The 21,368-nt window shown below is 59.1% G+C and overlaps 2 protein-coding genes across 4 annotated transcripts; one reads left to right on the forward strand and one right to left on the reverse strand.

Moving 5' to 3' along the window:
• Positions 1–1,064: 1,064 nt before the first annotated feature.
• TBC1D20 (TBC1 domain family member 20) lies at positions 1,065–11,653 on the forward strand. Of its 2 annotated transcripts, none has more exons than XM_030963489.1 (8): positions 1,065–1,221; positions 3,482–3,667; positions 4,798–4,881; positions 6,323–6,509; positions 7,277–7,378; positions 8,267–8,408; positions 8,992–9,179; positions 9,313–11,653. In XM_030963489.1, the coding sequence occupies exons 1-8, from the start codon at positions 1,179–1,181 to the stop codon at positions 9,584–9,586; spliced, it is 1,206 nt and encodes a 401-aa protein (XP_030819349.1). In that variant the 5' UTR covers positions 1,065–1,178; the 3' UTR covers positions 9,587–11,653. The 2 variants fall into 2 exon arrangements, with proteins under 2 accessions (XP_030819349.1, XP_030819350.1); XM_030963490.1 differs by lacking the exon at positions 1,065–1,221 and adding an exon at positions 1,457–2,698.
• A 1,473-nt stretch (positions 11,654–13,126) lies between these two features.
• SOX12 (SRY-box transcription factor 12) lies at positions 13,127–17,335 on the reverse strand. 2 transcript variants are annotated; one of them, XM_030963551.1, is made up of 2 exons: positions 16,457–17,335; positions 13,127–16,341 (listed from the first exon to the last, which is right to left on the reverse strand). In XM_030963551.1, exons 1-2 carry the CDS (start codon positions 17,288–17,290, stop codon positions 16,252–16,254), a joined length of 924 nt encoding a protein of 307 aa, XP_030819411.1. In that variant the 5' UTR covers positions 17,291–17,335; the 3' UTR covers positions 13,127–16,251. The 2 variants fall into 2 exon arrangements, with proteins under 2 accessions (XP_030819411.1, XP_030819412.1); XM_030963552.1 differs by having other exon boundaries at positions 13,127–17,335.
• Between the last annotated feature and the right edge of the window lie 4,033 nt (positions 17,336–21,368).

The following is a 21,368-nucleotide window of genomic DNA, read 5'->3' on the forward strand; positions in this document are numbered from 1 at the left end:
TGGATTTCTGTGACTTGTTTTCAGTCACCTAATGCTAGGCTGGCTCAGCTGGTGTGGCTGCAGGCACAATGGCACCTGTCCCTTTCAGTGACCTCTCATCCCAAAGCCATTGCAGCAGTTGTTCCCGTGGACATTGAGTGATCTTCGTGTTCCTCAGTGGGTGCTGACGCCTTGGCCTGCAGCTCCTGCCTGTCCCAGGCACCCATCCCTCCCTCCTCTGTTCTGTGGGGAGGATGGACATGTGCTTCCACGTTGCTTAGTTAATTTTAGGATGGAGCATGTGGGCTGGATTAAACTGATTTATGGGACATGGAACATTGCTTCTTTCTGTGAGGAGTGCCAGCAGGGAGATGAGGTTTTTCACATACACCAGGATAGCTTTCTCCTCCATGCCTTCATCCAGTGGAAATCCATTGTACTTAATCTTTTATATCCTAAAGTGATGTGAAAGTTGGACTGTGTTGACTGTTACCTCAATGTGCTGTACCGTAAAAGCACCCAGTATGACAAAATACAGCTTGTTTGCACTGGTTCTGAGCTATGCAGGACATTTTACCCAGTTCTTTCGTTATTCCAAGCGAGGGAGGTTTGCATAAGGATAAGAATGGAAGAGGAAGCTGGGAGTGGTGGATGGCCCCAGTGCCTGTCAGCCCCTGCACGGACCCCTGTGCACGGAAGGAGCTTTGTGGCCTGGACAAGCCCTCAGAGCAGTGCCGGGCACTCGCTCTCCCACTGCGGTGTCGGCGAGCACTGGACGGGGGAGTTCGGAGGGTTGACGGGGTTTTCTGCGTGATGGCAGCAGCCCCTGTGTGCAGCACCATTGAGGGTGCGTTACCCGGCCCCGGCAGCGCTGGGAATGACCCGTGCGGCGGCCATCGGGGAGGGTTCGGGGTTGGTTTTTGTGGGTTTTAAGCAGCCCCTGAGGGGCTCTCGGGCCGGACACAGCCAGGCCGCGCACGCCCGTTCGCGCATGCGCGGCTGCCTCCCCCCGTGCGACCCGCCTAGCGGCGCCGCGCCTGCGCACTGCGGAGCCGTGACGTCCCGCCCGCGCGCCGGCGGGCGGGGGCGGGGAGCGGGCGGGGGCGGGACGGGACGGGACCGGACGGCGCGGGGAGCGCGGAGCCCCGGCCCGGTCCGGTCCGGTGTCCGGCCCGGAATGCGCCGCAGCGCCCGGGATCATGGGCCGGCAGAGCCCGCCGCGCAACGGCGTCGGCGGCCACGGTACGGGCTGGGCCGGGCCCGGCGGGCGGGGGGCGGTGGTTCCGCTGAGGGGGCGGGGGCTGGAGCGCCCCCTACGGGCGCGGCGGCGCCCCTTGGCGGCGGGGCGGGGCCGGCGCTGCGCTCGGAGCCGCCCCGCGGGAGCGGCCGGGGGAGCCGGGGGTCCCGGCACCGAGCGAAGGGCCCGGCCCACCCCGCGGCTGTGCGGCCGCCGCGGGCTCGGGCGGGCAGGAGCCAGCCGGGCGCGGTTGATGCCCGAGGGCGATCCCCGGCAGTGACCGAGGGCTCTGCGGCAGCGCCGGGCTGGCCAGACCTGGCGAGGCCGTGTGTCGGTGCCCGATGCCTGCAGCGGTGCAGAACCACCGACGGACTGATCTGGGTTTTAGACCGCCCTCACCTTGCGTTTATGTCTCTTCTTCCTAGGGTGAACCTGCGAGTTAAGGTCTTGTGGTTGCATAAAACATTTTTTGCAATGCACTGGTTTTGGAAATACTCGCAGCTGTTGTCCCGTGTGTTTGAAAAGTGCAAATATTGCGGTCTTTATTAGTAAGTTTGAGAGGAGGAGCCCGGAAGATGTGCTTCTTCCTTGCCACTACTCCTTAAGTTCTTTGTATGTGAACAGTTCTTTCTCCCGTAGGCTTTGTCTCCTCCTTCCCGAGGCATCGGTATGTGACAGCCCAGTGTGTGCGTGTGGCAGGGGATCAGGAACAGCTGGGGGTAGGGAACTGGCTGGGAATAGGGAACCGGCTGAGCAGAGCTGCCTTCTGTTGTGCAAATAACTCTGCTTGCATAAGGGGCCGGAAAGGAAATAAAATAAACTGTAGTCGCTGTGTGAGTGATAGGAGATTTAATGTTACCAGGATCTTGGAATTTGGAGGGAGGTGGAGCTCTGTCGTAGGCTGTTACAGCTTGTTTTGATCCAAGAAGTGTTTTAAAAGGGTCTTTGAGAAGGAACAGCATCCACTGCTCGACCTACTTAGCGTCCGTGTGTGTGAACAGCCTGCCGACCTGCCGGCTGCCTTCAGACCTCGCTGAGAGCTGCACTTCCAGCCAGGAGCTCGCAGGATCAGGGCCGGGGCAGTGGCTGAGGTGCCACGTGGGCAGAGGAACGAGCTCCCCTATCTGCCGGGAGGGCGCGGCCTTGGGAAACAGCTGTTTCTCCATCGGAATCCTTTTAATTCCTCTCACCCCAAATCCTATTTGGACACGTCCCTTGTAGAACGAATCCTGTTTGGATCCCAAGAGTTGTTGCATCTATGGGAAAAGCCTTTAGGGAAAGGCAGCGTTTGTGGCCTTATCCTGCACTCCAGTCCCACAGCTGCTCAGCAAAGCCTCCTTACTGGGAACTCCTCCAGTGTGGGATATCGAGTGGCTCTCGGCTGCTTCTCTCTTTCCTCACATGAGGCAGCGGTGACAAATTCCACCATGTGGTGTGAAGTAGTGTCCCTTCTCCGCTCCCTGGGAAGCTCTCTGGTGTCCTGTAAGTGTGTCTAACCCGAGCACTGTGTGCTTTGTGTGTTACCCCTTCCCTCCCTGCCCTGAGTTCCCGTGCTCCTCAAAACAGTGGGAATTATTTCCTACTGGCTGAGCTGTGTGTGTACTGATGGCTGACAGGTGTGTGTTTGTTGTAGGACAAGTCAATGTGCTTATGATTCTTTAACTCTGGTATAATTATGTCCTTTCTTGTGTCTGTTGCTGTCAGTGGAAATACTCAGGCTTCTTCCTAGGACGGCTGCACCTGGGAGTCGGTAGGAACACAGTTTTGGGAACACTTTCCTAACCTTATTTTGAACACTTTCCTAAGTCCTGGTCTTAGGAAGCACTTGACATCTGAGCTGGCAGCTGCATCAGAGAGCAAAGAGTTTCAGGATGGCTTCGCAGGGCTGTCTTGATCCTGTATGGAGCCGTGAGCTGTTGGGAAGGACAGGACCCAAGGGCTCCGTCTGGGCACTGGTGGTGGCTCCGGTGTCAGGAGGAGCAGCATTTGCCCCCCACAGTGGGACCCCCAGGATAGGGAAGTAGTGAGAGTGCCCTTTGAGGTGCTCCCAATGCTGAGCCTACAGAAATGGGGACACTCAGCTGGAGGGGTCCCCACCAGAGTCATCCCTGTCCTGACAGTGTGGTGACTGTCCTGTGTCATCTCCCTTGTGTGTGTGTGTGTGTGTGTGTGTGTGTGTGTGTGACACCACTGTGAGTGGCTATTGCCAGCCCCCACTGTGTGCTGCCACTGCCTGTCAGCTCATGTCTCTGTGACCTTTTGCAGACTTTGATGCTAAGAAGAAAAGAAAAGTGGCAGAGATTTACCAGGCTCTGAACAGCGACCCCATCAACGTGGCAACGCTGAGGCGGATGGCGATCAGCGAGGGCGGGCTGCTCACCGACGAGATCCGGCGCAAAGTGTGGCCAAAGCTGCTCAGTGTTAACACAGATGACCTGCCCCCTCTTCCAGGTATGGAACAGCCTGGACTCAGCTGCTTGGGAGGAACAGCTCAGTGAACTTTGTCCTTAGAGGAGGGACGTGCTTTCTGACCTGTCTTTTCCCTGTGTGTGTTGTATTTCCCACTAAGCTCGTGTACAAAGGGGACTCACTGCAGCACCAATACTGTGTTGTATGTAAACAATACATGACTCCTAAAAACAACATTTGTTGTTTTCTTTAGTGATAGTCATGGAATCAGTTCATTGTGGATGCAGTCAGCGTGGCCCTGAGCATTAGCTGACATATGTAAGTTCAGGTGCAGCAGAAAGAATCAGACTTGATTTGTTTTGCTCCCATGAAGAGGTGGCTGTGCTGAGCCCTGATGTGGCCAAAATTATTATGATGTGTCTCTCCTAGGCAGCAGTTTGTTGTGTGAAGCACATGTGGTTTTTTGGTCAGAACAGGCACAGGGACAACAAGCTTCCTGGTGAAGTACCCACATGGTTTTTAAACCTTAGCAATGCAGGAGCTCTAGGTCCTGTAGCTTTAGAGTCACCCAGGACAGATTTTGTTGTTGTTCTTGATTCTGTGGTTATTTGGAAATGTGCATCCCCCCACCTCAGTCCAGAAGCGGGTGGCATTAGGGTGATGTGAGGTGACCAGAGCTGCTGGAAGACAAGGTTTAACTTTACATGATCACATAGAAGGAATTTGCTGGCTCACTGAACTTTTCTGTTTTAACTGTCTTAGCTAACCCTGGGTGAGATTTTCCTCTGAATTGTTTCTATTTTATAAAGGATTCTTTATGGTCTCCACAGCACTCCTCCAGTGCTGCTGCTGAGTACACTTTGAATTGCACAGCAAAACTGTGGAGGAGAGATGTTTCTAGGAGTGCTGGGAGTGCTGCTGTTACTTAAGCATTTTAACATGTGTTGTCTAAAGAAATAATTGTCTCATTTGCTGTTAGTGCCAGAGTGTGTGGCAGTGAAAGTTCAGGGACAGGACTGAGGTGTGACATGAAAAAAGGGATATACAGTGGAGTAGGGAGTGTGTGCAGCTTCATATCCACATTGAGCAGGGATCTTCCCAGCTCCCTCACCTCACTCTTTTCCCAGTACCATTGCAGTGCTTCATGTTAATCCTGTTCCTCTTTTCCTCAGCAAGGAAGGAGCTACGAGAGGACAATAAGGATTACCAGCAGGTGTTACTGGATGTGCGGCGATCCCTGCGCCGCTTCCCGCCAGGTGAGGGGGGTTCTGCTCTTCCCACTCTGCCGTGGGGCTCTCCTGGCTCACACCTCCCTGGGACACTGCAGAAGGGGACACTCCATCATTACTCTAAGGGCCTGACCTCTAGAAAACATTTTCCGTGTGAGCTCCCAGCAGCTGCTTCTTGCAGTGAAGCCCTTCTGCAGCCCTCAGTTTCCTTCAGCTGTGTCTGCACATATGGTTTTTGATGTGGCCTTTCCAACATTCCACTTCCCCTGCCCCACTGTGCCCCTCTGCCAGGAGGCTGCTATTGGCAGACAGTTGCAGCAGAGAGAGGATGGATCCTGCATGGATCTTGTGCACCATGACCTGTTGAGATTAGGACAGATGGAAAGCTTGAGAAACATGCCATTTGCTTCGGTTTATTTTAGTCCATGGTCTTGCTCAAGGGCAGGGAAGGCTGGTTTGGCTGTGCTTAGAACAACCTCTGGTATAAAACAGTCTCAAATTCAGGTTCTTGCACCAAATTTAACAGAACTTAAACATTTAGAAGCAAAATGATTTTGCAGTTGTTTAGTTCTGATGGGAGGCTGGTGCCTTATGTTATTTATAAAATGCTAAATCCAGCAGCTCTCTGTGCAGAGCAGTCGTTATTTCTGGCCAGAATCTACCTCCCCCTTCTGCCACTTTTATTTTGTATAAACACTTGATTCACTCTGATTCTTGCAGGCATGGATGCTGTGTGCAGGCCTGATTCCTGGAGGCTCTGCTCCTACGGATTTTTTTGCCCTTGAATGGCAGCCTCCTGCCTATTTTTAGCCGCATTAGTGAAGCAGAGGAAAAGGAGAACTTTGTCATTGCAGGATCTCTGCTGGGACTCTCTGCTTGGCCTTTGGGTGTTTTATCTGTTGACAAGGGCTGCCAGAAACTGGCTGCAGCTGTGCAAGGCAGGAACAATGTTTTCCCTGTGACATCCTGTCCCTAAACACGTGCTGTTAGCAGGGGACTGATAGAAAGTTGTGCTGGTGGAGGCCTCACAATCTGATGCAGTTGGCATAGTTTCTGTGAAAATGGGTCCTGTTGAATTTTTTTCTAGAACTCCTGGGAAATTAAAAATTACTAAAACATCCTCATCTCTTCTGGATGTGTAGAACAATTCTCTCTTCACAGCAGCACTGTGCAAACATCTGTAAACCCTGCTCCTGTCCTCCACAGTGGCTTCCTTGCAGATAAGGGTTCTGCAGATCTAAAGATTAAACCTCTCAGCAACTGGCCAGATTCCCCTGGTCCTGTATAGTTTTGGGAGACAACATTAGGGCTTTGGATAGTTTTTTTCTTCCAGTTTTACCACCCTCCCCTTATGCAGCACATCCCTTGGGATCAGGCAGGTTAGTAAATGTGCAGGTGCTCTCCTTGCACACCACAGCAGGCACTGGTAGGTGACACAGCTGTGCCACCTTTGCTGTTCCTCCCACAGGGATGCCAGATGACCAGAGGGAAGGATTGCAGGAGGAGCTCATCGATATCATCCTCCACGTCCTGCAGCGCAACCCCCAGCTGCATTACTACCAGGGATACCACGACATTGTGGTCACCTTCCTCCTGGTGGTGGGGGACAGGCTGGCCACAGCACTGGTGGAGAAGCTCTCAACGCATCATCTCAGGTACTCAGTGGCAGGAGAGGAGCTGTGTGTCCTCAGGCTGTGAGCACACCTGTGCAGGTAGACCTGGCCTGGAATGGGAGCTGGGAAGGCAGAGCCTTGGGTTAAAGCAGCTGCCTATACCCAGAGGGTGATTGAGAGCAGCCTGACCACACAACAGCACGTGGCTTTGCAGGGAGCTGTGCCCTGGGGAAGGGATAATTGAAGGCTGTCAGTTAATTTGTAGCATCTCTTGGAGATGGAAAAGCCAACACACTGCATTATCCATGGTTGTGTGGCTGTCAGGGCCTCTCCAGTCCCACAGGGCTGGCTCAGCTCCTGCTCCCACGTGTCCTTGCATAGCCCTGGGCAGCATGGTCTGTACTAACAGTGTCCTGTACCTCACATGAAGAGTGTTTCCTGTTTGTGCACTGAAATAAGAGCAAGCTTCCAGCCTGTGTGGTTTGGAGGGATTATCTCTCCTCTCCCCGGCAGGAGTCAGATTTTGAATACTGAAAAGGCTTTACAGTTCTTGTGTGCACTGCAGCAAAGTAAGAAGTGTCAGCTGACAGCAGCGTGATGGTCTGGGCCTGGGTTCTGTGTGCAGGTCAGCCCTGTGGGTCCCAGACAAGCTGGAAGGAGGCTGCTCCAAAGGGACAGAATTCCTTGGGGCTGGGGCCACCCTGCCAGCAAGGCTGTTTATTGCATGTACTTCACCTTCTGCTACCTCCCTAGAGGGAGAGCTCGCTGATGTTGTTGTTTGACAAAGCTTCTTTTAAATCTTTCCTCAGGGATTTTATGGACTCAACGATGGATAATACCAAGCACATTTTAAATTACCTGATGCCCATCATAGACCAGGTGAACCCTGAGGTGCATGACTTCATGCAGAGGTATGCAAATGTTCCCATTGAGCCTCCTGGCTCTTCCCTGCCTGTCTCAGGTTACTGTTCACAGAGCCATTTTCACCCACACATCCCCAGCACCACAGTGGCTTCCTCAGGAAGTCAACAGCTGTCCCACAGCTGATGGTGACACCCCAAAGGCATGTGGCACTCGTTTCTGAGCAGGCTCAAACCTGTGATGCCTGTCTGGAGGGGTTGTACACAGCCCATTTGTCTGCAGTCTGTGTTGGTAGGGCTGGGGATTTGGGGACAGTGTTGTACAAATGCTACAACTGCTTCACTGCTTCCACCTGTGTGGCTGGTGGGACCTTGCTGTAGTTTGTTGTTAGTTCTGGGGATAATTCCCAGGTTTTGCATTAAGGACACACATGTATGTCTGGACAGATCAAATCAGAAGTAGGAAGGTGAATTGGAAGTGTCAGTTCAGAGCCCTTTTTTGGGCAGGTGTGTGGTTTTTTTCACAGCCGGAATGTCCTTGGGTACCAACCCTGATTGCAAACTCCCAGAATTAGTAAGCCCTCAGGGTAGGAAGGAACCCAAACATCAGTCTGTGCTGCAGGACTTCAGTTGCCCTCAGGCCAGCAAGCCAGACAGTGCCATGATACATGACACATTCAGGGTCTCCTGAAAGCAGCGTTTGGCCTCTGCTGTGGCCCCCACTGGATGTGACACAGTAGTGGCAGCACTTTGCAACAGGGGGTGGCACAGGGGATAAATAATTTTTTTCTGTCAGAGGTGCAGTTCCTGCTCTGGGGGGTTCAGTGCTCCACTGACAGCCAGCTCTATTTCCCCAGGCATGGCTGTGCAGCACAGGGCTGGCTTGGGAGCATTTCATCCCTGTCCCCAGGCTGACCTAATGGCTCTTTCTCTGTGTAGTGCGGAGGTGGGAACCATCTTTGCTCTCAGCTGGCTGATCACCTGGTTTGGCCACGTTTTGTCTGACTTCAGGCACGTTGTGCGATTATATGACTTCTTCCTGGCTTGCCACCCGCTGATGCCCATTTATTTTGCAGCTGTGGTAGGTATTGATGGAATGGTCAGGGATTAAATGAGCTGTTCTGAGGTTATAAGGAGTTTGGGGCTGCAGAGGGAGGCTGGTGCTGTCCCCTGATGTATCCTGCTCTGCAGATGCCGTCACTGATGTCCTTGGTGATGGTGAGGGGCAGGTGGGATCTAAGGGAACTCAGGGCAGCCTGAGGGTGTCCTAATGTGCAGGCTTTACCAGTTCAGTGCTGTGGAGGCAGCAGGACAGTGTTTTTGTTTGCTCTCATGCTTCCATCCTGCCCATCCTCCTATAGCAAAGGGCAAGTCGTGAAGTCAAGCCCTGCTGAGGTTCTGCCCCCATCTCCGACCTGCCAATAGCAGGCTCTGCTCAGCAGGCAGACCTAAGTACCCTGAAAGAGGCTTCCCATGGCCTCAGAGTCTCAGAAGGGGTTTGGCATTTCTCTTCCCAGTGAATGCTTCACTGCAGTGTGTCCTCTTGAAGAAGGTCTTTCAGCTGGAAGTAAAGTGGTTTTTTCTTCTGGCTCTGAAACAAGTGCCAGCATCTGCCAAGGAGTTGTCCCCACTTTCTTGTCTGTTCTCCTCTCACTCCTCTGCAGATCGTGCTGCACCGGGAGCAGGAAGTTCTGGACTGTGAGTGTGACATGGCCTCTGTCCACCACCTCCTGTCCCAGATCCCACAGGACCTTCCTTATGAGTCTCTGATCAGCAAAGCTGGGGACCTTTTTGTGCAGTTCCCACCATCCGAACTCGCCAAGGAGGCAGCTCAGGCAGCTCAGGCGGAACGGTGAGTGCTGGGCAGCCCATGTGCTCCCTACATCCCCTTGCCAGGCCTGGCCTCCCTGTGGAGATCTTCCTGGCCGGAGGCTGGTCCCAGGGGTGAGCAGGGGACACTCCTTGACCTGTTCCTTCTCTTGCAGAACTGCGGCTTCCACTTTTAAGGACTTTGAGTTGGCGTCAGTGCAGCAGAGACCAGACACTGTGTTGAGGCAACGCTTCAGAGAGCGGCTCCGAGGGGAGGAGCGGCTCCGAGGGGAGGAGAGAACAAAATCCATCTTGACAAAGCCCCGGACCAACCGCTTTGTCAAGCTGGCAGTGATGGGGCTGACGGTGGCCCTGGGAGCAGCTGCCCTGGCCATGGTGAAGAGCGCGCTGGAGTGGGCACCCAAGTTTCAGCTGCAGATTTTCCCCTGATGCCTGAGGAAGGGCCTTTGCTGTCACTGCATCCATCCCCAGCAGGAAGGGCTGATGTGTGATGAAGGACGTGTCCAGAAACGACCTGTCTGAAGATTATTTTTTATTCTTACTGCATCCAGTAACGCTTTTGGCCTTTGTGACAGAGGCTGAGGGAACCAGCCCAGCAGGACGGTTCCCCACACCATGCTCACTTTGTTCCCCTCTCCCTGTGCGAGGGCGAGCAGACAGGCACTCCTACTGTCTCCTGAGGAACCAGAGGTATGGACAAATTTGGCTGTTCAGGCTCAGGTGACTGTACAGAGGGAGAGCTGTGTGTGGGCTGTGCCCAAATGATCCCGTGTTCTCCATGGGGAAAACTGGTGGGAGTGAGAGCAGATCTTCACCTGGAGGAGTGCCCAACAGGGTTTGTTCTGGGTGCTTGTGTGTGTAAGGGTGGAGGGCACTGCACTCCTGAGGAACAGGGCAGCCCTTTGGCTCTTCATTGCTCCAGTGTGCCCCACAATCTGCCTTGAGCTTTGCCGGTGCTCCAGCTCTTTCCTGTCCTCTGGGCACCCTCTGAGCAGAGCCAAACCTTTCCCACACCCTGGCCAGCACAATGCTCTCAGCTTCTCTTCAGTGTGTAACACTCCCTGGCTCTTTTTGCTTCCACATCTTTGCAGCCTGATCTGTTTGTAGGGGCCAGGAGCAGACCTTAGCTCCCCCCAGCTCTCAGGCACTGCCACTGCTGTGCTGGCAGTACTGTGACCCTGTCTGGGGTCAGTGAAGTGAGCACAAGTGCAGTCACCCTGCCAAGGGTGTGTACTGTCATGTGCCAGGGTATGCTAACACAAGTCTTAGTGGCACTGTAAACACCAATTGCTGACTTCTTTAATAGCTCTGGAAGTGGACATTACCATGCCCACCGGGAGAAAGGCTTTCTCCACCTTGTGAAACACTTTACACAAGATAGAAGTTGTTGCACTAGGAAGTGTGACAAAAACCTCCCCCATGAGCTGATCAGGCTTCAGCATGACCTCTGGAAATAACATGAGGGGTTTCCCAGAAAGGCTACCCTGACCCCTGCATAGCTTCCATCTCCCCACCAGTTCCATTGGCAGTCCCAGCGCTCCCTGCCCTCCAAGCTAAGCAGCAAATCCTTCTAGACAACTCAGTGTCCCACTGAGACAGAGCCAATAGACACTCTATGCCTCTACCTCTCCCCCAAGCTGCTAAATCTCCCTCAAGTGTCCTTACCTGTCCCTCACGGCTCCCTCCCGCTGCCCCATCATTGCTCTGTTGTGCCCAAAGCCATCTGTGCCATGCCCAGGGGCTGCACACCTGAAAAGGAGGCATTGGTTGAAGGGATTTTGGGATAGAGAAGAAAACTCATGCCCTGCAAAGCTCAGCACCCCCCACTCCCACCCATCTTGGTCCATAACCACCCTGGGTGTGTTCTGGTTTGCCCCACGGGCCCTTGCTCATGGAAGGGATGTGCCTTTCTGGCCAGAGGGCAGGTGGGCAGTTTTCATTCCTGACTTGTGTTCCCATGAAGCTCTGAGCAGGAGTTCCCTTTGCCTCTGCAGGTGAAATGTGGGGTGAGTGAAACTGCCCTTGTCCAGGCAGGCAGCAAGATCTGTTCCCTCCTCTCCTCAATGGTGCCAGTGGCCTTGGAGAGACCTGGGGCTGCTCAGGGGCTCCTCCCAGTGTGCCTGAAGGCAGAGCCCATTCCTGGCCCCTTGGCACCCCCAGAGCAGCCGAACAGGACTGGGGGCTGGGTCACTTAGCACTTTAGAAACCATTGGTGCAGGAGAGTGTGGTGACCTGGGAATGCTGCTGGAGGGCCCAGGACTGCTCTGTACACCTCGCTGAGGAGGGGAGGGCTGGAGCTCCCCAGGAGGAGCCCCTGCCCCCCCTCCATTCCCTGGCCATGATGCACTTTAGTTCTTGTGTTGTCCCCAGTGGGGGGAGAAGGGCCTGGGAGGAGACCAGGGTGCTTCAGTTACTCTGTACAAAGACTTATACACCCCCTGTAAATGCAGATTTCTACAAGCCCTAAAACTGTAAAATAAACAGTTACTAAACACACTTCCTGCCCTCCGCAGACTAGGGCTGCCAGATCTGCTCTTGTGGCACCCTGGGGCCCAGAACTGGCACCTTCCCTGCGGTGGCCAGGCCAGCTCAGTGTGGCCTCACACCCAGCAGCCCCATGGGAAAAGGAGCAGGAGCAGAGCCAAAGGGTGTGTGTGTGCCCCGGTCACTGTTCTCCATCCATCTGCCTCCCTCTGGGCCAGTGCCAGGCCTTGTGTGTGCTGCTGGCTCTCCAGGGTGTCCCCCCCATCAGCAGCGTGGGGCTGGAAATAGCCTGACCTGCCAGGCTGCCCTGTACCCCAGGCTGGGTGCCCGGCTGCAGGAGGAGATCCCTGGCACGGTGCCCAACTCCCAGGGCACGCTCCGCTGAGCTGGGGTGATGCAGCCCCTTGGCCAGGCTGGAAGCGGTTTTGTCTGGATGGCTCAAAGCTGGCAGCCCTGTTTGCTGATTTTAATTGCCTGTGGCTTCTCCAGGAGCCATTTTCTCAACAGTGCTTGAATCCCTTTGGGAGGAACACCCTTTGGAAGAGTGGTGGCAGGAGGTATGTGGCACCTTTGGGGTAGCCAAGAGGCCACTGCCTCATGGGACTCAGAACCAGGCCTGGGTTCTGTGCGTGTTCCTGTGTGGGCCGTGTTGGACTCTAGACAAGAGCCCCATGTGGCCCTGATCTTACCAGAGTGATGGGGGCAGTGGTGATGGCCAGTGAGCTCTGACTGTGGCTGCCCCATGGTCCTCCCTGCTCCCAGCAGTGCCCCTGCACAGAGAGGAATCCCATTGCTGGGGCTGCAGTGATGCCACCCTGGAACATTGCTGTCCCTGTGGTACCGCCCAGGCCCCGGGCGGTGCTGGGGGCAGCCTGCAGACTTGGGAGGTCACCGTGGCATGGGCAGCCCCTGCACTTCTCCCTCCCTCGGGGACAGCCCGGTCCCCAGCAGCGCCAGGGCAGCAGGAGGGGCTGGCAGTACCCGGGGATGCTCTGGGCTCCTCTTGTTGCCGTGGCAACAGCTGCGGTGAGCCTGGGGGCGGGGTTCTGGGTGTGATGCAAGTGGCGCGTGACCCCGTGCCCCCCCCCGGGCCCTCCTGGATTAACACCCCCCAGTTCCCCCTCCCCCGATTACCCTCGGTCCCCTCCCCCGGCTGAACGGAGTCGGGGGCGGCGCCGGGATTGCCCGCACACACACGGGTGGGGCGAGGGGCTGCATATGCACAGCACATACGTGCACATACGTGCACATGCTCACACTGCTCCCAGGGACGCCCAGCCCACACTGACGGATGAGGGTGAACCTCCCGGCTGCAGGAGAGCCCGTAGGAACCCGGGCTCAGGGTAGGAACTGGTATGCCTGGGAGCTGGATGCTGGCCATTGGGAATCCCACATCTCCCTGGAGACCTCACATAGCCCTGGGTTCCCCAAATTCCCCTGGGAGGAGTGAGGCAGCACAGAAGGAGCCAGAGCCGTGGAGAGCAGACCAACACACTTTATTCCATAATCACAACAGTCAGGATCATTGTTAGCCGAGGTTCTGCAGAGCAAGGGCCAGCCATGTCACACCCCCAAGACGGACCCAGATGGGGTCGTCACTGCCCCTCGGCTAAAATCCTGTTTCTCCAAGATAACAGACACAGGGACCCTTCACTAACACAACACTACAAAGGTGACCCCGAGCGCTGGCGCCCGTCCGCAGGCTGCGCCGGGGCCCCGCCAGCTCCGGGTACCCCCGGCCCACTCGGCCACCGCCAGGGCAGCTGCTTCCTGAGAAAGGTTTGGTTTATTTTTATTATTTATTATTACTATCATTATTATTATTATTCGCTTTGTCTGGAGTGATGACGGGATGTCGCACGCGCACGCACACACGCTCGCACACGCACGCCAGCCAGCACCGGGCAGCGGGGGCGCAGCGGGAGGGGCCGCACGCTGGGGGGGTCTCTAAGCACTACAACCACACGGCACAGAAAATCCACCACTGTCCACGACGGTTCTCCCTGACAAACACACCCGGCGAGACTCGAGGAGGGGGACAGGGGTGAGGACGGGGACAAAGCGGATGATGTTGTGCTTGCGGCCAGGGCAGGAGACCCCGGCACTGGCTCCAGTTCTGGCAGCGACCCAGAACCTGCTCCTGAGGAAATATTTCGCCTGACAGTCTGTGGAGGGATCACCCTGGCTCGAGGGTGATGCACAGCACGTAGGGGACCACTGGGACCCGTGTTCCCCTAGGAACGGAAGCTGAGCCCTGAGCTGCAGGGTCAGCAAAGCACACGTGTGATGCGAGACCCTCAGTGTGGCCTCAGGCCTTGCTGGTACCTGGGGGCTTTGGCTTCCCCGTGGACAGGGATGGAGGGCAGGTGACTGTCAGCCTCAGAGCCCTCCCTGAGAAGCCCTGGCCACAGCACGGGGTGGCTGTGCACCCCAAGAAGGCACCGAGGTGCTGGGTGAGATCCGTGTGTGTTAGAGAGCTCTGGGGCCGCCGGACCCCACGGGAACCGCAAACCCGGCTCACACATGGGAGGCGGCTTCAGATGCTCCTGGAGCGGGGCTGCCCAGGGGGTGGGAAGGCAAAGTTCCCCCGAGGCGGCGGTGAGGGGGGAGCAGGCTGCCAGAATCACGGCTGTCCCGGCGCTTATTTGGCTTTTCCACCTTTGGGAGCGGGACTGGATCCGGTGGGGGACGGCCGGGGAGGGAGGGGAGCAGAGAAGAGGACGCGCTCTATCCAGGGAACACGTGTCCGATGCGTGATGCCCGCCTGGCTCCGCAGGCTGGCACCCGCACGGGGGTACCGAAACACCGTGGCTAATGCCAACACACACGCACAGCTACCGCTACACACCGACACATCTACACTGCTGATGGTTGACCATCGCGGGGGGCCTCGAGGGGTCCCCAGGGACTGGGCTGGGGGACATCAAGCATCCCTGCAAAGGGCCCAGGGACACACCTCTCCCTGCGCTGCAGTGCCCATCCCCACGGCTGAGCCAGAGCCACCAGCAGCTCCAGCAGCAGGGCCAGGCACCTCCTCCGAGGCACCCTCAGGGATGCCAGCACATGGGAGGGGGGATGTCCTTGCCCTGGTCACGGCTCGGTCCAGCCTGACAGCAAGGGGCAGGCACGGGGTAGCCTGTGACCGGGGGAACCGGCAGTGCCAAAACAGGGAGGCAGAGCCCCAAGCAGCGGGTGCTCTGCTGCTGCCAGCACCCCACTGGCAGGGAAGGATGCGAGGGGCCCCCACAAATCCAGAGTCCCTGGGGAATCGGGGTCATGGGGGACTGCAGGGGTTGCTTCAAGCAGCGGTTGCCGCCGAGCCCAGTCCAGCTCTCGCAGACGCTGCCAGCCCAAGCCACGACCACGTCCCCGGGGATGTGTGGGGTCCCCACCCAGCACAGCTGTACCAGAGCGCAGCCCCTGCCCCCCCAAGCACAGCCTGCGGCAGCTGCCGAGCCAGCACTGCAGCCACGTGCTCCCGGCAGTGGGAGGAGGCGGCTGTCGCAGGAAGGAGCCATTAGGAAAAGCAAAGAAAATCCCAGCTGGAGGAGCCGCTGCAGCAGCATCTTCCCTGCCAGCATCTCCCTGCTTTTGGCGTGGCCGGCAGCGGAGCCCAGCGCGGTGCTGTGTGGAGGAGCCCTGCGCAGGAGCATCACCCACACCCCACACGCCCACCAGCACTGGCTGCAGCTGCTCTTGGACCAGTTTGGGTGGTTGCTTAAGGCAGATTTCCAACAGCTGCCCTTCGCTGCCACCCTGCCCCTCCATGCTGCTCCATGCCATCCCGGCAGCACCAGGTGTCACGGCTGGGCACAGTGACACCCGGCTGGGCACAGTGACACCCGGCTCTGCCGGCCAAGGTCAGCCAGCCCACAGCAGGTCCTGCACGGGCACAGGCTCCACGGTTAAAATGAGGGCTGGCTGCTTACTGAAGGGCTGGTCCCCACACGATTTTGGGGTGACTCCGGACAGGGGCTCCCTCGGTGGCACAGCTTTCCCTGCACAACTGCCTGGCGAGAGAAACAACACAGCCTCCCGCGCCCACGTGCTCATCACGTGTGTGCAACTTCACTCTTCCCAAAGCGAGTGGCGGGCAGCACACGCCACGGGGAACGAGTCGCTGCTGTGGGACACTGCACCCCCAAACCAGGGACCCCTCACGAAACAGGGAGTTGGGAAGGGACAGTTTGGCATGGCTCGGCATCCCTCCCCAAGGGCTGCAAAGAGGAAGAGGAGAAAATTGAAGCCATGCGTTCAATGCAGTCAAAAACCAAACGGAATCAGCCATTCTCCGAGGGATGGGGAAGGTGGGGCGGGCACCGAGAGCTGGGGTGGCATGGATGCTCCTGCGTCCTGGAGAGCGGGAGGGCACACGGTGCTGGCACAGATGGGAGCGGCCGGGAGCAGCCATGGCTGTCAGCGCCGGGGCCGTGGGGGAAAGCGGCCGGGTGTGACAATGAAAACCCGATGAGATGCATTTCACGGGCAAGTAACCGCAGCGGGCGGCCATGCGTCCTGCGGGCACGAGGCGAGAGCCGGACAGACAGACGGATGGAGAATGGGTGTGTGCCAGGGGGTGGGGGGAGCAGGGGCTCTGCCTTCCAGCAGCTTCAAGGCAAAATACCTGATTCCTGCATGTAAACAGCTGGTTTCGGTTTGTTTGTTTGTTTGTTTTTTCCTGGGTTGTTTTTTGATATGACCTGATTGTGGGTGAAAATAAAAATGAGTGTTACCTGCAGAGCGTGGGACTCAGTAGGTAAAGACCAAGTCTGAGATGCTGGACATGAGCCAGTCCCCTGCTATCATCTCCGTCACCTCGGGCGTGCAATAGTCCGGGAACTCGAAGTGCGAGGAGCCTCCCCGCGGGTAGAGGTCGTGGTCCTTGTCGAAGACGGACCAGTCCAGGGCACCACAGGTGGCACTGGCAGGCGCCCGCCCGGGCATGATCCCCAGCAGCTCCTCCTCCAGCTCCTCGTCAGAGGAGCTGAAGGAAGAGGGAGGGGACCCAGCCGACATGGGAGAGGGGGACCCGCTCTCTGGGGACCTCACTGGCTCCGGGCAGGGTGTGGTAGGGCTCAGGGGTGCAGGGGGCTCTTGGGGGCTCTGCTCCCCGTCGGGTGCCGGGTGCCAGGCAGCCGTGCCAGGCACCACAGGGCTGTCCTCAGCGGGCACCTCTGGTGCGGGCTCCTGCGGGGTGTCGGGGCCGGCGGGCAGCTTGGCGGGCTGCCTGCGGCTGGCAGAGACACGGCCCAACACCGAGGGCTTGATCTTCACTGGGAGCCGCGGGCGGGCTGCTCCGGTGCCCACCTTGCCCTTTTTCCGAGGCCGGTACTTGTAGTCGGGGTAGTCAGCCATGTGCTTGAGGCGCAGACGCTCGGCCTCCCTGACAAAGGGGATCTTCTCGGAGTCGTGGAGGAGCTGCCAGCGCCGGCCCAGGCGCTTGGAGATCTCGGCGTTGTGCATGTCGGGCCACTGGTCCATGATCTTGCGGCGCTCGTGCTGGGACCACACCATGAAGGCGTTCATGGGCCGCTTGATGTGTCCGCTCGGCGTCTTGCACCAGGCGGGCTCGGTGTCACGGGCGGGCAGCGGGGCGCAGGGCTCCCGCCGAGCCTCCGCGCCCCGGCCCCGCGGGCCGCGCTGCACCATCCCGGAGCCGGGTATCCCGCCGCCGCCTCCGCCTCTTCCTCCTCCCCTCCCGCCGTCGCCTCCCTGCCCGCCGCCGCCTCCCCGCCCGCCGCTACGCGCCGCGCCGCGCCGCCCCCATTGTGCGGAGCGGGCGGCGGCGGGGCGGGGCGCAGGCGGCCGCGACGGGGCCCGGGGGCGCACGGCGGGGCCGGCTCCGCCGGGGCGGCGGCCGCGGAGATGCTCCGGAAGGGCCCCGCGATGGCCCGGTGGTCTCCGGCTCGGAGATGCTCTGCAGCGGTTCTGTCCCGGAATGTTCTGCACCGGTCCGAGGATGCTCCGGAATGCTCTGTAGCACCTCGAGGATGCTCGGTGCCGGTCTGAGGATGCTCTGTAGCACCTCGAGGATGCTCGGTGCCGGTCTGAGGATGCTCCGGGATGCTCTGTACCGTCTCGGGGATGCTCCACACCAACACGGGGATGTTCGGCGCCGGCTCGAGGATGTTCCGGGATGCTCTATAGCGGTTCGGGGATGCTGCACGCCGTGAGGGCTCCGCCCGAGGGTTGCTCCTCTCCCCGCTGCCCCGGTGATGCCTCCCCGGTTAAGTCGGCAGATGCTTCGGTCGGGAATGGCGTAGGGTGGTTGCGGCGGGTCCAGGTGCGGGTCGGGGGTGCGCGGGGGCGGTGCGGGCAGCCCGGGAGCCGCACGCCCCCCGGTGCCGCTCTTATAGACACGGCCGCCCCGCCCCCGCCGCCCCCGGTAAACACCGCCGCGCCGGGTCTGTCACTGGAGGGCCCCGCCCCCCTCCGCCCATTGGCCGCCGGGCGGAGGGGCAGATCCCGCTCAGCCAATGGGCGCCCGCCGAGAGGGGTTGCTGGAGAGAATGGCAGGGCGGCACGCCCCGGTACCCCCGGTACCGCCCGGCTACCCGGCACGCCCCGGTACCCCGGTACTCCCCGGTACCCCCCCGCTAGACACAGCACGCCCCGCTGCCTCCTGGTACCGGGCACACCGATCCCCGATACCGCCCCCACGGCAACCCGGCAACCCGCAGTACCCCGACCCGAGCAGCACGGAACCCACGGTGACACCCGGTACCTTCAGACAAGCATCCCGGTACGCCGGTACCGCTCTGTGCCCTCAGGCACGCACCCAAGGATGCTCCAGCTCCTGCCAGTAACCCGCTGCTCCCCGAGTTTAGGCACCCCGATGTCCCCGGTGACCCTGACATCCACACCCTCGGGAGCACCTACACCCCTTGCGGTTCGCCGGGAGCCTGTGCACGGGTGTGACCGGCCGGAACAGCGAATATCACCCGGAATCCTGCGCTTAAACCCTGCCCTGCCGGCCCATCGGACTCCCGGGACACCCACTGTTCCCGGTCATCCGGACAGAGCCCCGGCCAGGAACAGTCCCCGGGCCGCTCACTAGGGCTGGCACCGCTCGGCGCCACGCGTTGTGGGGAACACCGACGCCTTCGTGAACACGTCCCCGCCACCCATTCCAGCGGTGTCTCCCCGTGGGTCGGCCCCCGGCGGGGACGGGAGCGCCGGGCGGGGAACGCGCAGCCCACGAGGCGGACACGCGTCTCCCCGGTGCCGCGGGTGGGGCCACGCCCCTCCCGGTCAGAGCCCGCCCCCTCCGCTGGGCGGCACCAATGGGGCAGCGGCGGCGGCGCTGTTGCCCCGGAGACCGCGGGCTGCCCGCCGGGGGCCGCGCCCATTGGCTGTCACTGCCGCGCGCGGACCCGCCGGGGGCCGCGCCCATTGGCTGCGCCGCCGCCGCCAGTTGCTGTGGTGACAGGGGACGGCGCGGGGCCGCGCCCGACCCGCCGGGCACCGCCGCTCACCGGGCACCGCGGGCTGTCCCCGTCCTGCACTCTGAGCGGGAACTGTGGCCTGTCCCGACCCTGCCGGCTGCCCCGACATTGAGGCCAGCCGGGACACCGGGGCCTGCCCTCCCGCCGGCCCGGCTCGCAGCCCCGGGCGCTGCCCACGCCGTCCCGGAGCCGCGCTGCGCGGGGAACGCCGCACAGTTCTCCACGGCGGCTTTGCCTGCGGACGGCGCCTCCCCGAGCCGTTCCCGCTCGGTATAGCCGGAGGTCATGCCCGGTACGGGTCACCCGAAGGGCCCTGGCAAGGAGCACCTGCTCGGCCGCTCCCACACACCTCCAGTCCTCGCTGCCACCGCGCCGGCAGGACCGGCTGGGTGTGCATCAATACGGAACGCCCGTGCCGTCGAGCAGCTCTGCGGGGCCGGAGGCGGCTGCCCATCCCCGTTGGTCCCGTGCACCGGGCCCGCCTCTACCCGGGCTCCCCGCGACATCCGTTCCTCTGCTCCCTCCCGGCCCCGGCTGCCTCTCAAGCAGCCCGGGGCCAGTCCCGCCGGGCTGCTCGGGCTGCCACAGCTGCTTCCATCCCGGACACGCAGACCCCGCCCGGTGGATCCCGGCCCGCTGATCCTGTCCCGGTGCGGTGCCGGGGCGGAGCCGGCAGGGGGCGTCCCTTCCGCCCGTTCCCGTGAGCCCGGGCCCCGCCCGGCCCCGAGCCCGACCGCTGTCGCCGCGGGCACCGGCTCGGCTCACGTGGACACGGGGCATCCCCAGGGGCCTCAGCGAAAAGGGGTTCCCGGAGGGCGATGGGGCCCGGGCGTCCCCGGAGGGCAGAGGGTGGTGAGGATCAATGGGATGTAGGGACGCACAAAAGCTGCCAAGTGGACAAAAGAGCGAGCCGGGAAGGGTTTCCATAGGACAGCAGCGGTATCACCCCTGCAACAGCCTACTAAATCCATTCCTCCATACTGCCCCTGGCTCTAGCTGGCTGCTGGAACGCCACTCTGCTTCGCAGAGCCGCTCCTGTGTGGAATGGCACCAGGCACGGTGACAGATTCCTCCGTGCTGCCAGTGCAAGCAGCAGTGCCTGAGGGTAAGGTCAGGGTTGGTGCAAGGGGACATTTCCCAGCTCTGAGGAATCAGCAGTGACTGCATTTCTCCCTGTGCAGAGGATGAAGGCAGTGGTGCAGACCTGCTATCAGAACTGGCTGGACACAGCGAGGGCAGAACTCCAGCAAATAGAAAAAACAATGGAAAATAATCTGGGAAGCTAGTTGCACACATCACTGTGAAATGAGTCTATACAGTCATGTTACCTTTGCTTTCCATCCTCGGCTAAAGACACTGTGTTGATCTTATAAATGTCAAACAATTCCATTTCTGAGAATGAATCCCATTTGCTCTGTGGGGATGATCTTCCCACCAGCCTGCCAGGAGACAGAGAGCCCTGTGACACACAGCAACCTGTGTTTACGGGGGGGTCTGCTCATGGCATCATTCCTTCCTGCTGTATCCCAGCTCCTGCCCCACGGCTGCACACAGGGCTTATTTTTCATTAAAATCTCACCCTGTTGGGCAGACACTCACCCCGCAGAGCAGCAGTGGTGTGGGTGTCAAGGGGGGCTGCATCTCCTGCACCAGGGTCTGGGTTTTAGCTGCAAGACAGGTATGGCTGTAGCTATGGAGGCACAAGCTGAAGGAGGAGAAAAGCCTGGAACATGTCAGGAGGGAGGAGGCGAGCGGCTGCGTGATAGATTAGTGGAACTTCATTTTTTCTGTTTAAAAAAAAATGATAAAAAAGGGGAATTAATTAGCCTCAGCAGCTGGTGGGGCTGGGGTTACTGAGGGTGGATGGGAGAAGAGTTAAAAATAGCAGGAAGTCCCAAGTGGAAAGTTTCTGTAACATCACAAGTCAGGCATTTGGTGCTTACCCGCCCTGACAGGCGGGAGCCTGTGCCAGAGCCCTCTCCACCATCCTCAGCCCTTTCCCACTGACCTCCCAGCAACTTTTCACACGACATCACCAGCCCTTCGTTTTGCTAATTAACCCTTTGCTTCCAGACACTGGACTTGCATCTTGAAAGAGCAAATTCAGCCATGAGTTGCTCATCCTGGGAATGTGAGGGTGTAGAGGAGCACCGTGCTCGTGCTGGCCCTCCCTGGGTCCCTGCGTGTCGCTGGCAGCGTGTGGGGCCCAGAAAAGCTGCAACCCCCTTGTGTCCATTCCCATCTGCATTTCAGCTTCCCCTCCTTAAAAATCCTCCTGTTTG

This window comes from Camarhynchus parvulus, chromosome 20 (assembly GCF_901933205.1).
Source record: "Camarhynchus parvulus chromosome 20, STF_HiC, whole genome shotgun sequence".
In the NCBI taxonomy this organism is placed as follows: domain Eukaryota; kingdom Metazoa; phylum Chordata; class Aves; order Passeriformes; family Thraupidae; genus Camarhynchus; species Camarhynchus parvulus.